The 14845-nt window shown below is 38.9% G+C and overlaps 1 protein-coding gene across 1 annotated transcript in view; it reads left to right on the top strand.

The window, feature by feature from the left end:
- LOC149211836 (uncharacterized) overlaps window positions 1-14845 on the top strand; it is a 145631-nt gene that overhangs the window by 46585 nt on the left and 84201 nt on the right. Inside the window, exons 2-5 of the mRNA XM_089388487.1 lie at window positions 8496-8660; window positions 9020-9217; window positions 10187-10265; window positions 10425-10567. Coding sequence (XP_089244613.1) covers window positions 8496-8660; window positions 9020-9217; window positions 10187-10265; window positions 10425-10567 — 585 coding nt within the window. The remainder of the gene's footprint in view (window positions 1-8495; window positions 8661-9019; window positions 9218-10186; window positions 10266-10424; window positions 10568-14845) is intronic.

The raw sequence follows: 14845 nt of genomic DNA, 5'->3' as shown, positions 1-14845 counted from the left end.
GATATGCAAATTATGCCATAAATCTATTGGAGGTGGGGGTATTCTTAGGTTGAAACAACACTTGGCTGGGGTAAGAGGCCAAGTAAAGCCATGTGATGCACCAAAAGAACTGTTAGGTCCTATTAGGGCAGAATACATTGCCAAGCTTGAAAAATTTTATGAGGATAAGGCTAGGGAGAAGGCCATCCAAGATGAAATTGCAAGGAAGAGGGAATTAATGGAAACCATGAATGTTTTGAAACAGAGTGGGTATGATGATTATGAGATTCAAGACTCCACTTCTATCCCTTCCACCAATGACCCCTTTCACTATGTTCATCCTTCTGTTGGAGTTGGCCAACCATCAAAAGGACCAAAGAGACCAAACATCCAAAGTTATTTCTCATCTTCTGCCACCATTGCCTCTTCTAAATCTAATCCCACTTCCTCCCAGCGAAGTTCTCAACCCACTTTGGATCAACATTGGGAAAAACAATGCAAAGAAACTTCTCACCAATACATTGCTAGATGGTGGTATGATTCAGATATCCCATTTAATGCTGCTCGCTCACCTTATTACCAAGCTATGTGGGACTCTGTTATAGCTGCAGGAAAGGGCTTCAAAGGCCCTAGTATGCATGACTTGAGGGGAGCTCTTTTGCCAGAAGAGATATCTTCCATTGATGAGTATTTGGTTGAGTTTAAAGAGTCATGGGTCAAAACAGGTTGTTCCATTATGTCAGATGGATGGACCGATGGAAAGAACCACACTATCATTAATTTCCTTGTTTCTTGCCCTCAAGGAACCATGTTTTTGAAATCAGTTGATGCATCTGATAGGGTAAAGGATGCAAGCCTTCTATTTGAGCTTTTGGATAACATTATTCAGGAAGTTGGGGAGCAGCATGTTGTGCAGGTCATCACTGATAATGCCTCAAACTATGTTCTTGCTGGAAAGATGCTTGAGGCCAAATATAAGACCATATTTTGGACTCCATGTGCTGCACATTGCATAGACCTCATGCTTGAGGATATAGGCAAGGTGGAGTGGGTAAAAAACACGGTAGAGCATGCCAAGTGCATTACAAAATACATTTACAACCACTCATGGGTATTGAGCCTAATGAGGAAACACATTGGAGGCAAAGAGCTTGTTAGGCCTGCAATTACGAGATTTGCAACTCACTTCCTCACGTTGCAATGTCTCAATGGTCAACATAGAAACTTGCAGAAAATGTTTTCCTCTGATGAATGGTCTGAATCTCGGTGGGCTCGTAGACCAGATGGAAAAGACACCAAAAAGAAAGTGTTAGACACTTATTTTTGGGAAAGGTCTGTAGAGCTTGTGAAAATTACCGAGCCCCTTGTTAAGGTGCTAAGGTTGGTGGATGGGGAAAGATTGGCCATGGGCTACATTTATGAAGCTATGGATCAGGCAAAGGAGCAGATACGGGCAGCTTACAATGACAGGTTAGCTAAATATGGCCGTATATGGGAGATCATTGATAACAGATGGAACAATCAACTCCATCGTCCTATACATGCAGCCGGGTATTTTTTGAACCCAAGGTATCACTATAAAAATCGGCTAGGAGATCAGCATGATGGGGAGGTCAGAGCTGGATTGATTGATTGCTTGGAGCGCATGGTCCCTAACCATGTAGACCAGTTGGATATACATAGACAACTTACTATTTCAATCAAGCAAGTGGTACTTTTGGCAAAAACTTGGCAAAGATGGCAAGAGATGTGGACCAACCAGGTAAGCAATTCCAATTTCCATTTTGTTTTTCATTTCAAGTTAAAATTGTTTACGTTCTTTACAATTCAAATTATAAACTAAGTTACTAATTATTGTCTTTTTCTTTGCAGCACATTGGTGGGAGTCATTTGGTGGCCAGTGTCCTCAATTGCAAAGGTTTGCAATTAGAGTCCTCAGTCAAACTTGCAGTGCTTCAGGTTGTGAGCGCAATTGGTCTGTTTTTGAGCGCATACACACGAAGAAGAGAAACCGTTTGGAACAAAAACGGTTAAATGATCTTGTTTTTGTGCAATACAACCTTCGACTGAGGAGGAACCAAATGATGAGCAAATCACCTGATATAGATCCCATTGTGTTGGACGATATTGATCCAACATCAGAATGGGTGGAGGAGACTGAACTTTGAAGATCCTGTGTTTGAGGCTGATTTTGATATCGACATGGCTTTAGCGGAGGATGAGGCAGATTATGTGGCGGCATCAGAACCAGGATCAGTAGCGGCATCAAGGAAAGGCAAGGAACCAATGGAAGGCACTAGTCGTGCAGGTCGACAAACTCGTGCTTCCATTAGGTCCACTTCTATTGTCATTGGTGGCATTGATACTGATGTTGCAGAGGCATCCTCAGACTCTGAACCAGATGATGTCTATGTAGCTCCTGATGATGATCCTATGTCTAGTAGTGGTGATGGACTCGATGATTGATCATGTGTACACTGTAGACTTGTAGTAGGCCAATGGCCTCATAGCTTGCAGCATTGTTTTTGGACTTTATAGGCCATTTAGAGCCTCATTTCTTATGTATTTTGCTATTTTGTCGATGATATGTATTGCACTCGGTGCCATTTTGATATATTCACCTTTGCATGGTATATAAATGAGCAAACTTTGCATATTTTGTCTCTATTGGCTTGGAATCATGGTTTTACATCTTAAAAATAGTTTTGTTTCATTAAAAATTAATTATTTAATGTATTTTTTAAAAACCGGTTCGTTTAGACCAAACCAGTCCCGGTTAGACCGGTTCCGGTCGGTAAACCGGTTCATTAGGTGGACCGGTTCGGTCACCGGTTCCGGTTTTAAAAACACTGCTGACCCCCTTTCAAATGGGTCTTTGGCGTGCACTGGCTTTGGATCGTGGGATTGTGAAGGATTTTAAGCTCCCTAGAATGTCAACTTTCTATGTCTTGATGTAAGTGATCATTGGGTGTTTTTGGAATCCTATCCTACCGATCCTAAACCTAACTACAAAGATTGTTTGTCCTACTGCCCAATGGGCTTAATCTATGTGAGTTAAGTTATTATTAATGTGGAGTGTTTCAAGTCTTGGCTTGGCAGTTGTAACCAAGCTCATGTTCGCTTAAGGTGTGAGTGTGTGAGTAATGTATTAGTGGATGAGTTAATTGAGCATGTTTTATGATGCCAATGCTGCTGAAAATAAAGTGCATAAATTGGAAAAAATATTGAAAATGAACCGTAAAATAAACAACAAGCTCAAGCACAAAATGAAAATTCCCCACCCAAAAAGGCTATGAAGTAGCAAGAAAAATGATGGCAAAACAAGCAACTCAAAGACACAAAATGACCAAAAGATCTAATGTCTAAAGGGACTGGGATCTTGAGGCAAAAATCTGCTGAAATGATGCAGAAAAACCAACAAAAAACAGAAAGCAAAGTGCTGGAAAATTTTAGAAAACAAGCTGCAAAAAGAAGGATGCTCAAGGGGATCCTAGAGAAGAAACACAACACAAGTCTCAAAGGGAAACAAGGTGCTGTAAAATGGCCTAAAAAGGACTGGAAAATGATGGACGAAATGCTGGAAAACAGTGGCTGAAAGTTCTACAAACATGACTTGCAATAGAATCTGTTAAAGCATAATAAAAGGAATCTTCATCATTATTAGAAACTTTCTCCCTAGGCCTCCACATGAATGAACGTTCTTTGAGATCATCTATAGAAGCATGTTGCTTCCCTTTTCTTTTTTGGTCATCATTTCTTTGAGGATACCTATTTTGATAGTGACCATATGCTTGGCAACGAAAACATTGAATAGTTGACAGGTCCCTTCTTTATTGAGAGGGAGGAGGATGTCTTCTTTGTGGAGCGGGTCCTCCTGGAGTAGGTCTAGGAGCAGGCCTTGAAGTAGGTCTTCTAATTGTACTTCTTTGAAATCTTCCAAAATTTATTTTTCCCTTGCTATTCTTTGAGTGGGCTGCAAAAGCTTGAGAATCTTCACCTGGATTTGGCATTTTGCCCTTAGACATGAGCCTAGATTCTTCTTGAGTGCAAGTAGCCCATAGTTTATCAAAGGTAGGAGTGTTTTCTCTACCACTAATGCTTGATGGAAAACAATCCCAAGTGTCTGGCAGAGCATTGATTGCTATAACTACTAGTTCCTTATCAGGTACATTTTCGTCAATAACTTTGAGTTGATCTCTCAATTGAGAGATCCTTACGAAGTATGATGCCATTGTATCATTCTTTTGTCATCTTCACATCATGAAGCTGATTCCTTAGACTTATAGATTGACTAATGTTGTTGATGGTGTATAATCCAATGAGAGCATCATACATTTCTTTGGAAGACTTAAGATCAACAATATAAGGAATTAGATGATCTCTAACAAACAACACAATGATGCTCATGGCAATGATGTCATCTTCTTGGAACTTGTCTTTTCCTGCTTGATCAGCTGGTTCAGTAACCTTTCCCTTCACAATACCCAAGCTGGTTCTGGTCTTCTATGCTCTGAAGTTTGTAGCTCCGTCAAGCTTGTTTTTTGACTTCATGAAGGAATTTAGGATGAAGATGATAAATCAAAACAAAAGATATAGGATCTCAATGCGCTTTAAGTTGCTCTTGTTGAGAAATCAAAGGGGCAATGATTATACATATTTCTCTTTACTTGATAACTGCTTGTGATGTTCTTTTACTTATTAGCTTTGTTACTTAGTATATGTGTGAATCATCAAACAAATACCAAAGCAAGAATAAGAACACAAAATATAGGGTGCAAGCCAGGGCCAAAACCTCTCCACTTGAGAGGAAAACCCACAAATCTCTTCTCTTATAGATTCTTCAATTGACGAATTCCAAAACCTTAAGACTGACTTCAGAACCCTCCAAGACCAAGATCAACCTCTCTGCATGATGTGCTAACCTTGATCCTGTCAAACCTAGTCAAATCTCTTCCAGTAGCACTTCTTTGACCTCCAGTAGCAGAAATTGCGGCCTCCACTGTAGATCTAAAATTTCACCCCCCTAGTAGTTGCTACTTCTACACGTGTGAGCTTTGATTTGCCTTTTGAGCTCTCCTTTGACCTTCACTTGGCTTTCCCTCACTTCAGGAGCATGAGGATTTCTCTTGGTGATCTTCGCTTGACCTACTTGTCTCCTTTTCTTCAAGATCGAACTTGAAGGTAGAAACCCTAGGCCTTTTTGTAGAAACCCTAGTTCTCCTTAGCACATGTGAGAGAAAATTAGCCCAAACACAAATCTCCTTCGTCCTCCTTCTCCTTTGCTGCCTCTTCCTTCTCTAGAATGAGTGGTGAGTGAATGTGCTTGAAGTAGGACGAGTTCTCTTCTATTTATAGGCTCTTCAACGATGGATGTGGCTCTTCCTTTAGGTCGACTTGCCAACTGCCAGACCGACTTGGTCTTGGAGGATATCTGGACATTTTTTAAGACAAATAATTTTCTTTACAAGTTACAATGTGCCTAATGGAGTTTTCAACTTATGACAATGACTCTTTTGACTTCTTGACCTAGGACAAACCCTAGAAGCACTTAATGGGTGTTTGACCTATAAAATAAAAGCCCTTGAGCGTGAAACCCATGCTCAAATAATAATAATAATATTTTTCTTTCATTTTACACTTTACAAGAATCAAAAGTACATTTCATCTATATGAAGACTGGACCTAGTTACACATTTTTCAACAGCTTTCAATGCTCTTCAAGGTGATCTCAATGCTCTTTTTCTTCACCAAAGCTCTGATTCCATGTTGATTTTCTAGTTGCAAACAAGACGAGCAATTTTCAAATTGACAACTACTTCCAATGATACAATACGAGTTCTTTAGAACATTCCAATCATTAAGCAGTTATACTTGAAAATTTCAACCATAAACTTCAATAGAGCAATAGATATCACAGTGAAACAATGAAACAAGAGACACCAAAATTTCTCGTGACAAAACTCCACAAGGGGAAAACCCGTAATCTTTCCTTATGATAGAGAGAGTTCAATTCATCAAAATGTACATCAGAATATTCCATTAAAGGTCATCTATTGACCACATTATATTTTGAGTCAAACAAAGTCAAAAGAGAGAGAAACTCTGCACTTCTGCTTACTAGTCAAAGTCTGGTTAAAGGGCTGAAATTCGGTCTGAGATGCCTCAGTCAAAGTTTAGTCAAACTGCAGGGTTTGACATGCGGTCAACCCATGGTCAATGGCCCAGAACAGGAACAAAATCTCGGTCAATGAACAGTCAATGAATCAGAGAATATTTAGCCTCCAAGTTCAATAAAAACTTGGTCAAACAGCAGCAAGAAGATCCAAGGCAACGCTGGTCAAAGCAGAGATAAGAGATGTGAAACTTCGTTGGAAACTTTTGTCTTCTTTCTCCTTTGCACGCGTGAACAGAAATCCTTGTGATTGGTCGAATGGATGAGTGTGATGTGACGCCAAATGTGATCCAATGAATGCCAATATATATGTGAGTCAAGAGGTGGGTTTTGACCTTAAAGTCAAACCCCTTAAAGTGGTGGGGCCGAATTGTCCATTTGAGGCCGACTTGGACAGCTGGAAAATACATAATTTCTCCTTCAATTTTGACCATGAAAAGACCGACCGAAGCTACCAATTTCGAACAGCTGCTGGCTTGTAGGCAATGGATACAAGGCTAAACATAGCAAAGACAGCTGTGAATGGGACTTAGTGTAATGCCCTCTTCTGCCATTAAAGGCTGCTAAATACAACGTTATTTTCAAAATGACAACATCCTTCCCTAAGTATACCCAGCTATCTTGTGGCAAAAGAAAACTTTGTTTTTGTTATGAATGAATGCAGCTCCAGTAATGTTTGATTTCTGTTTCTGTTATGAGTGAAGGGTACTTCAGGATTATATCTAAAGAGGGTGTTTAACTCCAGATTAGCTATGATATTGGTAAGCCATTAGAGACCTCTCTTGGGACTGGTTATTTATCTCAAAAACCTTACTCTTAAAGTGCTCTAAACTCCACACTTCTTTGACAGGTTGTGAGTAGTGACAGGCTGTGGTGCTACACCCAAAATTTCAGGCCTGTATGTCGAAACTTCACTTTTCGTCTGATTCCGTCGGCAGTGATGAATATCCAGTTCGATCTTCATCTGCTAAATTTTGAAAACACTGAAACATGGTGATGAATGTGCTATTCCCTTCGTCATGGCACATTGATTACAAAGTTTCCATGCAAAGCTATGTTCCTTGAAGATGTTTTTTTGTTTAGATCATGAACATAAGTGCGCCCTAAAGGTTGTGACAGTTGGACCAATCTAATGGTGGTTCTCATATACACCTTGCCCCACCATGGAGGATTTCTTGTGCTTTGTTCTTAATCTTCATCGAGGGGCAGGATGAAGTGATGTGCCTGTAAGCAAAATATGATTGGACATTTAAGGCTAGATGCTTGTAGTCTAACTTTTGTTTCCTAGTAAACTGTGCTATCTTCAACTAGATTTACTTTGGTAGGTCTTTGGTAAGGTCCATTTCAATGCTATTGTGAGTAAGATGCCTTCTTCCTATCTCACAGGAAATGAAATGAATTCTTTTCTAGGGCATCACTAATGGTTTCCAAAGATTCAGGAGCCTAAAAATGCAAGGACAGAGGAGAACATGTTTGTGGAGGCATCAACAAAGACTAGCTTAGCCCATGAATTTGGAACCATATCAATAAATTTGATCCTTTTTGTTTGCTGAATTGAATTCCACCATAAAGAATACCCATGCATAGGTGTGGATGTAAGCCTCCTGCTCTATTAAGGGTTTGCAAGGCTGGGAGATCAACTTATGTAAATCCAAATGATGTTGCTAAAGCCCATTAAGCTTGCAAATATACCATGATCCTGATAGAATTTGAAGTTCGAGGGTGCCTTGATGTCAAGCCTCAAGGGAGATCATCTGAGAATTTGAAGCTTTTTCAATAATGTGACCACTGAAATTTGGATGGCAAGGATCTCTAGATCCTGAAGCTACTGCCTGTTTGAAGGTTCTATCAGCAGATAAAGCTTCTTGAGAAGCGATAAAATAGAAACAACCCTTCAGCAAAGAGTGCACGATTGGAATGGCTCAGAAAAAAGAAAGCTTGCCCCCAAGCCCAGGGAATAAGAATCGGAGAATTGGAGCAGTTCTGCCTTGAAGATTGGTAGCAAAATGACCCAAGACATCACCACATATATCACTGAACCTTGAAATGGCTTGGGATGACACTAATAGAACAATTATTGACGACATCAAATGCATCTCCTATATGCAAGTTATTTTGACAAAAGAAGGGACAATGCATCTTGTAATTTGCTTTTTTATCAGTCTGACAAATGTATCCTTTAGTCCTAATTTTATCATTTGATAGCTATACTTTCCCTTTGGATGGCTTCTGTTTCAATTTATAAAGTACCTGGCAAATTATCCTCTGAAGTATATTCAATATCTTTGTTAGTTTTCAGAGAAAATGAACCATTTGTTTACCCATAGAAAAATGATTTATGCAGGTGCTAAACTGGCTGGAGGATTTTATGGAAAGGTTGCAAAAGAGGGCAAATAATGTTACTGAGGAAATGCATAAATTGTTAGAGCAGACTGAAGCTGTTGAACAAGATCTGTATAATACATTCAATTCTTTCAGAGGGCTCTCAAATACTCAGTTCATTGAAAATGTAAGAATTTAGTAATATGGAATTTGGTTTCTCAAATATTAGTTGACTGTTTGCAATGAAGCATATTGTTTTGGAGAGATTAGTTGACAAGGTAGGTGAGGAGGATTTTAAGGACGTAACTAGTGATGATGACCCACAGCAGTTGGGGATGTTTGAACTTTGATTCCTTTGGACAACTGCAATGCTGTGTCTGAGTATTGCTGCTTTCACAAAGCTTTTCACTTAGCACTACTTGTTGATTATTGATAAGGTTTGGCATGTTTTGTGTAATGTTGGCATGTTGTTGGAATAACATGATCAACTTCAGTATGTGATTGATACTAAATTACTTTTTTTCTTGTGGTACTTCCTGTATTCAGTGTGTATGTGAAGGTGATGAGATGACTGCCCTAAATTCAGATTCCACAATCCAGCTTTCAGAAGTTTGTGTACCCACTCAAAGATATGAAGAGGATATAGTTCCAAGATACAAAGAAGCATTATTGAGTGGCTTGAATGGCTACAAGCAATACATTCAGAGAAGTTATAGAAATACTTCCGAAGCGATTCCTCACAAAGTAAGTTGTCAAATACATTATGTATCAAAGACATTCACGATGGTGTGGTTACAAACTCTTCACGGGTGATTTAGTGTGATTTCTTTATTAATCTTGGTGCAATTACTTGAAATACCCAGATTTCCTGAACAAACATGTTTCAAGCAGGAAGTTTAGTTTATCTAAACTACATTTCAAAATGAAAATCTGTATTGTCTGTCTACCTGAGACATTTCAAAATGAAAATCTGTATTGTCTGTTTACCTGAGACATTTCAAAATGTAAATGTAGTTTAGTTTATCTAAACTACATTTCAATTCATTGCCATCTATTTCGCATATCTCGGCATTTGAAGTTCACATTGAAATTATGTTTCCTTGTCTGTTAAACTTTAGGTTCCCGGAGATGTTTTATACATCTGGAACTTGCCTCTATGCCAAGAAAGTAGAATATGCTTTTTCATGCCTTTGAATCCCTGATCTTATTTGGCCTTAAAAGGAGATGCTTATCTGTCCTTTTCTGTACGAAAGAACAGTCTGTAATTCTTTGAGTTGCTAGGTTACCATTTACTTAAACTTTCCTTGCTGAATATTATTTTCAGGTGATTAGATGTGTTAAGTTTTTAATATATGCTTCTGTATAATTTTCTTCCCTATCTATCTATATATATATATATATATATATATATATATATATATATATATATATATGATCATTACTTCCAACACTTCTGCTAGATTTTTGCTCATGAATATCCTAATCTCGATTGTTTCAATGTTTCTTCATTCAACTTGTTTAGTCTTCATGTCATTGAGTTTGGAAACTTAAATGATCTCATTCGAGACTAAGCTGCCAAAAGGCATTGGCTATCATTTTCCAATGTTCAAAGCCAGATGTCTCCTCTCCAGGCATTTGTGAAAAAGAGAGAAGAAGAGTTTATGTAGATTTTATTGGTTACAATAAATTCTTTGTTGTCCTTATATGTTGAAGGTTGGGTGGAGCAATGGACAGCTTCCTCATATTATTGGCACAGAAGAATTTATGCGGGATAACAGTTGTGGGCTAACAGGTTCTCTTCCTCCTTTTTATTTTGGCTGACATTATCAGTCACAGAACTCTAAGATATCTGTTACATAGGGGACATTTGAAGCATTGGAATTTGGAAGAGTAAAATATATGTTTTGGTATATCACATCTTGAAAACTAATGCTTCGCTTAATCATTTTAGAGGATAGGATTTTTGGTATGGATCCTCTGGAATTAGATGCTGACGTGGAGGGGGAAGGGATATGTTTGGCTTCAGAAATGGCTGGGACCAGAAGTCTTTTAGAGGCTGATTGGTCTGGAACAGAATCAGATAAAGACGACCAGGTGAATCGAACTAAGATTGTGGAAATTTCTTTTTATAGCTTACCTTTAATGAATTAATGAATAATAATTATAGAGCATTGCTTTATTCTTTGATTACACTGATGTTCCATGGTTTTAGTAACTGAAACAAAAGCAATTTACACAATGTTAAAGTAGTAAAGTAACTAATCAAATCCTTTGCTATATGTATTCTGGAGAAATGAATGATGAAATGATGGACTCCTTTAAGGCTTCATATTTATCATGGCAACAAAATTTGTTTTGGGTTCTACTCTACTCAGATAACAATTCATTCCTTTGTTATTTACCCATTAAGGAACTCTAATAACAGAATCTACATTGTAGGTTTTGAGTATATTTTATCCAACATCCTAATAATTGTTGTGCTGTGTTTGAACTCCGTTTTTTTGCTGTGAAGATTATAAAACTGCAATGAATTGCTTCTCCATTTTATGTACTTTATTCTCTTTTTGATCTAAGAACATTGACTTTTGCTGGTTCACAACAGTTGAGAAACTGCACGATTTTAATAATTTAGCTAAAAGTCCTCATTATACAAATTTCAAGGTGCTCATTCTAGACAAGCATTGATTCAAATGCACTTGCTGGGGAAGTAAGATGTGTGTATACCCATTGTTAGAACTTAGAAGTCAGTCATAATGTTCACATTTGTAAGTACATAGTTTCTTGTTTTCATAATAACGGTCACAGATGCCTTGAGATACAAGTAACAAAAAAGGCTAGCCATGGTGGGTCAGCTCAAAGCTCATTTCCCAAGCCCCAAGCCTTGCAGTTTTGCCACAAATTAGCTTTCTTTCTTGTCTTCCTATGCCTAGTGGAGTGTGGACTTTTAAACTGTTTTTCAAATTGCTTGCAGAGCAAAACACATTGAAAGAACATACCTAAACATCATTTGGGGGTCTTGGGTGTATATTTGGTTAGCATGGATTCAGATCTAGAGCTTTATTTATGTTTGCTTCTCTCTCCTGCAGCTCTTTCTTTAATTTTCATCCTCATGTGAGCCAAGTGGAGCTGAATGAGGGAGACAGCTTTCGATGGAGGACACATGTGAAAGGACTCTTCAAGGCCAGTTCTGCTTCCTCTTCTTTTGTTGCAACCTATTTTTTGTGGGGTCTCTTGTTGGGTCATATCCCTTTGGTTCTTGCCCTTATACCTGCAGAATGGGATACTTATCTTCTTTTGGTTTTGAGTTTTATTTTGAGCATCCTCATTGTTTTTTTCATTACTTGTGTCTTGTTACCACAATTTCTGTCATCATCCAAGTGTAAAAGCCCCTAGCCAGTGAATGATAGATTTGTGTGGCTAGGAGGTTGGCCACTATCACCTCATCAACTCTCCTTGTTTTTTAGGTTGGCTCTCCTGTTGGACACCTAATCCTAAATGGGTTAGTGTGGAAGTCTAATGGACAAAAGCAGTCCAAGAGACCTTGGGATCTGAAACCCAAGAGTCATATGTTGTACTATAAATGTATATCTCATGTTAATAAAAAATGAACTCACATGATTTATCTTTCCTATTCTATGTTTCCATGTGTGTTTAACATGGTATCGGAGCCAGCTTATTCCTGCCCTGCATAATTAATGTGAGCCATTTGTCTTATGGCCTTTCTGTGCAGTCATTTCTGCCATCAATTATGCATCTCAGGAATATTTTCTCACGAATATTTCTTCAGCTAAATGTTAGCTGCTCCTGGCGCTGTCCAGCACTGTCCAAGCGGTTCTTCTGACATGTCTGTCTGCCATATTTTTACCTGCGCTCTCTGTCCATAAGCGTTTCATGCTCTCTCACTGATTCATAAAACGTCTCTGACTGTTCAGCTCTCTCACTCATAAACGTTTCTGACATAAACGCCTCTGTCCTGCGTCTCAATGATGTTGATTCTCTGCGCCCTCTGTCCTGAGCGCCTCTGTCCTGAGACTGCGCACTGCCTGGTTTGAACGCCTGCGCTATTTGATATTTTTCTGTCCCATTCCTTGTAAAACTATACAGAGACTGCGCATGAGTGAGGTTCTTCTCTACGGCCAAAACTTCGAAGCGAAGACATTCGACAATACATTTGCCCATTTGAGAAAGTCGTTTTCTCTACAATAAACTCTGAGCGGGTTGAACATTAAATGAAGGGCAGATCTTTGATTATTTTGCTTGGGGTTCGCTATTTTCATTGGTACATGGATTGGTTTTTGTTTGAGAAATCCCAGGCTCTTTTACACCAGCCCAGGAGAGACATTACCGTTCTGTGTTAGAGCACAGTTCTGTGCCATTTCGGACTGGCGAAATCTGTCTGCAATCTTTTAGGGCACAATGTCGGTCTTAGAACCAACGAAGTAACAATTTCTTGTGCATTGACTGTGCACAGTTTTTGTGATAAGTCTGCTGTCTATACACTAGCGAAGAAGCTCTGTTTCGAAGACTAGAAATCATGCGGTCTTGTTCTGTATATATATAAAACCGTTCACTGCCGTTGCTTGAAATACCATTGAACGCTGGCAACTCCGCATCAGAAGTGAATACGTTGAATAGTTGAAGCCGTGAATGTGTTTGAGCAGAGAGTGTGTTGAATAGTTCGAGCTCCAAATTTTCTTGCTGGATAGGTTTAGCAGTTGAGTCGAGTTAAATTTGAGAAGAGAAGGGAGTTGAGTCATCTCTTTGCTGATAACTAGAGGGTTCATCACTTGCTGGAATATCACAGTCACCAGAGGACAAGTTTTGGGAAAGAAGGGAACGTGTTTCCATCAGGCTGTGAATTATATTTGAATGTTGGACACGTTTTTCTCCCATAAAAAGCTGCCTCTTTATATTGACGTTTAGATGTCATTTGTTGGAGTTGTTCAACCGCTGAAACGAGCATTGCCAGGCGATGAAGAGCAGTGACTGTTGTTGTGATGTGTTTCTTTGCAAAATCTAGCTTTTTTATATCACGACATATTTCTTGGACCATAGTTTCACTTTGCTCTGCCTTGACCTTGATTTCTCTAATCTTATTCATCAGTTCCTTGATAGCTTGTGTAGCAGCTGCAAGATCTTCTTTGGCTTTTGACCCTGAATTGCTCTGTTGGCGAACTGCTGCCAATATTTGTGCATCAACATGTCAAATCTCACTTCGGATCTTTTGCATCATAGGCTCTACACCCGATAAAGATGCTTCCGTGGGAAACATTTGATTGATATACTCCAAAGTATTAGATTTATCCATTGTTGACATTATTGCACTTCCCGCTTAAAATTCTTAATCTAGCAAGCTGACAATCTCTACTGGACTGTGAGAATCTTCAGAACAACTAACGTTTCGTTTCCTCTAAACGGGACGCCAACCAGGATGTCTAATTGTAGTAGATCTACCTGATCTGCAAAGACAATTGGATGCCCTCTCCGCTCAGCGCTTGAACGTCAATCTAGCTATTGAGAAACATTTCTGTAAAATTGAGATCGAACTGGTTAAAATCAGATCAGTGGGTGCTGCCATCTCTTTCGATGCAGTGACGGTTATGATAAGCCAAAGTAGTAGTCCGCGGGCGGGTCCCGACCACCATTATAGCATCTATGTAATTTCTGGCCACTGTGCCACCGACAGTTTTCCATCGCCGGCTCCTGTGTCTGCTCTGGATTCAGCAGATCCACATAACTGAAGTGCATATGGTATCAGAAATTTTATTCAGTTGTTTTGAATTCGAATTGAGAATTGGGGATTATAAATTCTGTCTAGCAGAATTGCAGTTGATTTGAATTCGAATTGAGAATTGAACAGTCTGTTCGGCCATCCTGCTCAGGTAATTTCTGTGTAGCAGAATTCTCACTCTAAGTGCTTTACACCCATCACCAAAATATCATAATATTTTCTTTTCTGTGTCCGGCAAAGGTAAATAGTTGCTTCTTGTAGTCAACTTGTTCAGAAAGCAAAGAGTAAATGGTTTGTGTAAAGATGAAACGAAAGACAGTTTGGTGAAATACTCGAGTCATTGTTCAAAGCTCAGATGTATATAAGACTACAATGGTTTAATTGCTTGTGCCAAAAATGTATTGAGGCCTTCTAAATCGAATCACTCTGAATATATACTCTTGGTTGTTTCCTTCAAGATATTGCTGTGTACTTACAATTGTTCAGAAGACTCTGTGCTGATTAGTCTGTTGGCATTTTGGGTCAGTTTCTACCATACCAGAATAAGTTTGTCACAATTTGAATGCCATTTAGAGGCTGTTTGTGTGGCTGTATATTCTTCTCACTAGCTGATATTGAAGTGTTGATATACGTTGAAGAGT

Source organism: Pinus tabuliformis, chromosome 1_1, assembly GCF_031772625.1.
Source record: "Pinus tabuliformis cultivar Carrire ecotype Pingquan chromosome 1_1, CPIR1, whole genome shotgun sequence".
NCBI classification, from domain to species: Eukaryota; Viridiplantae; Streptophyta; class Pinopsida; order Pinales; family Pinaceae; genus Pinus; species Pinus tabuliformis.
The sequence above is the reverse complement of the archived record's forward strand: the minus strand, read 5'-3'. Positions and strand labels throughout refer to the sequence as shown.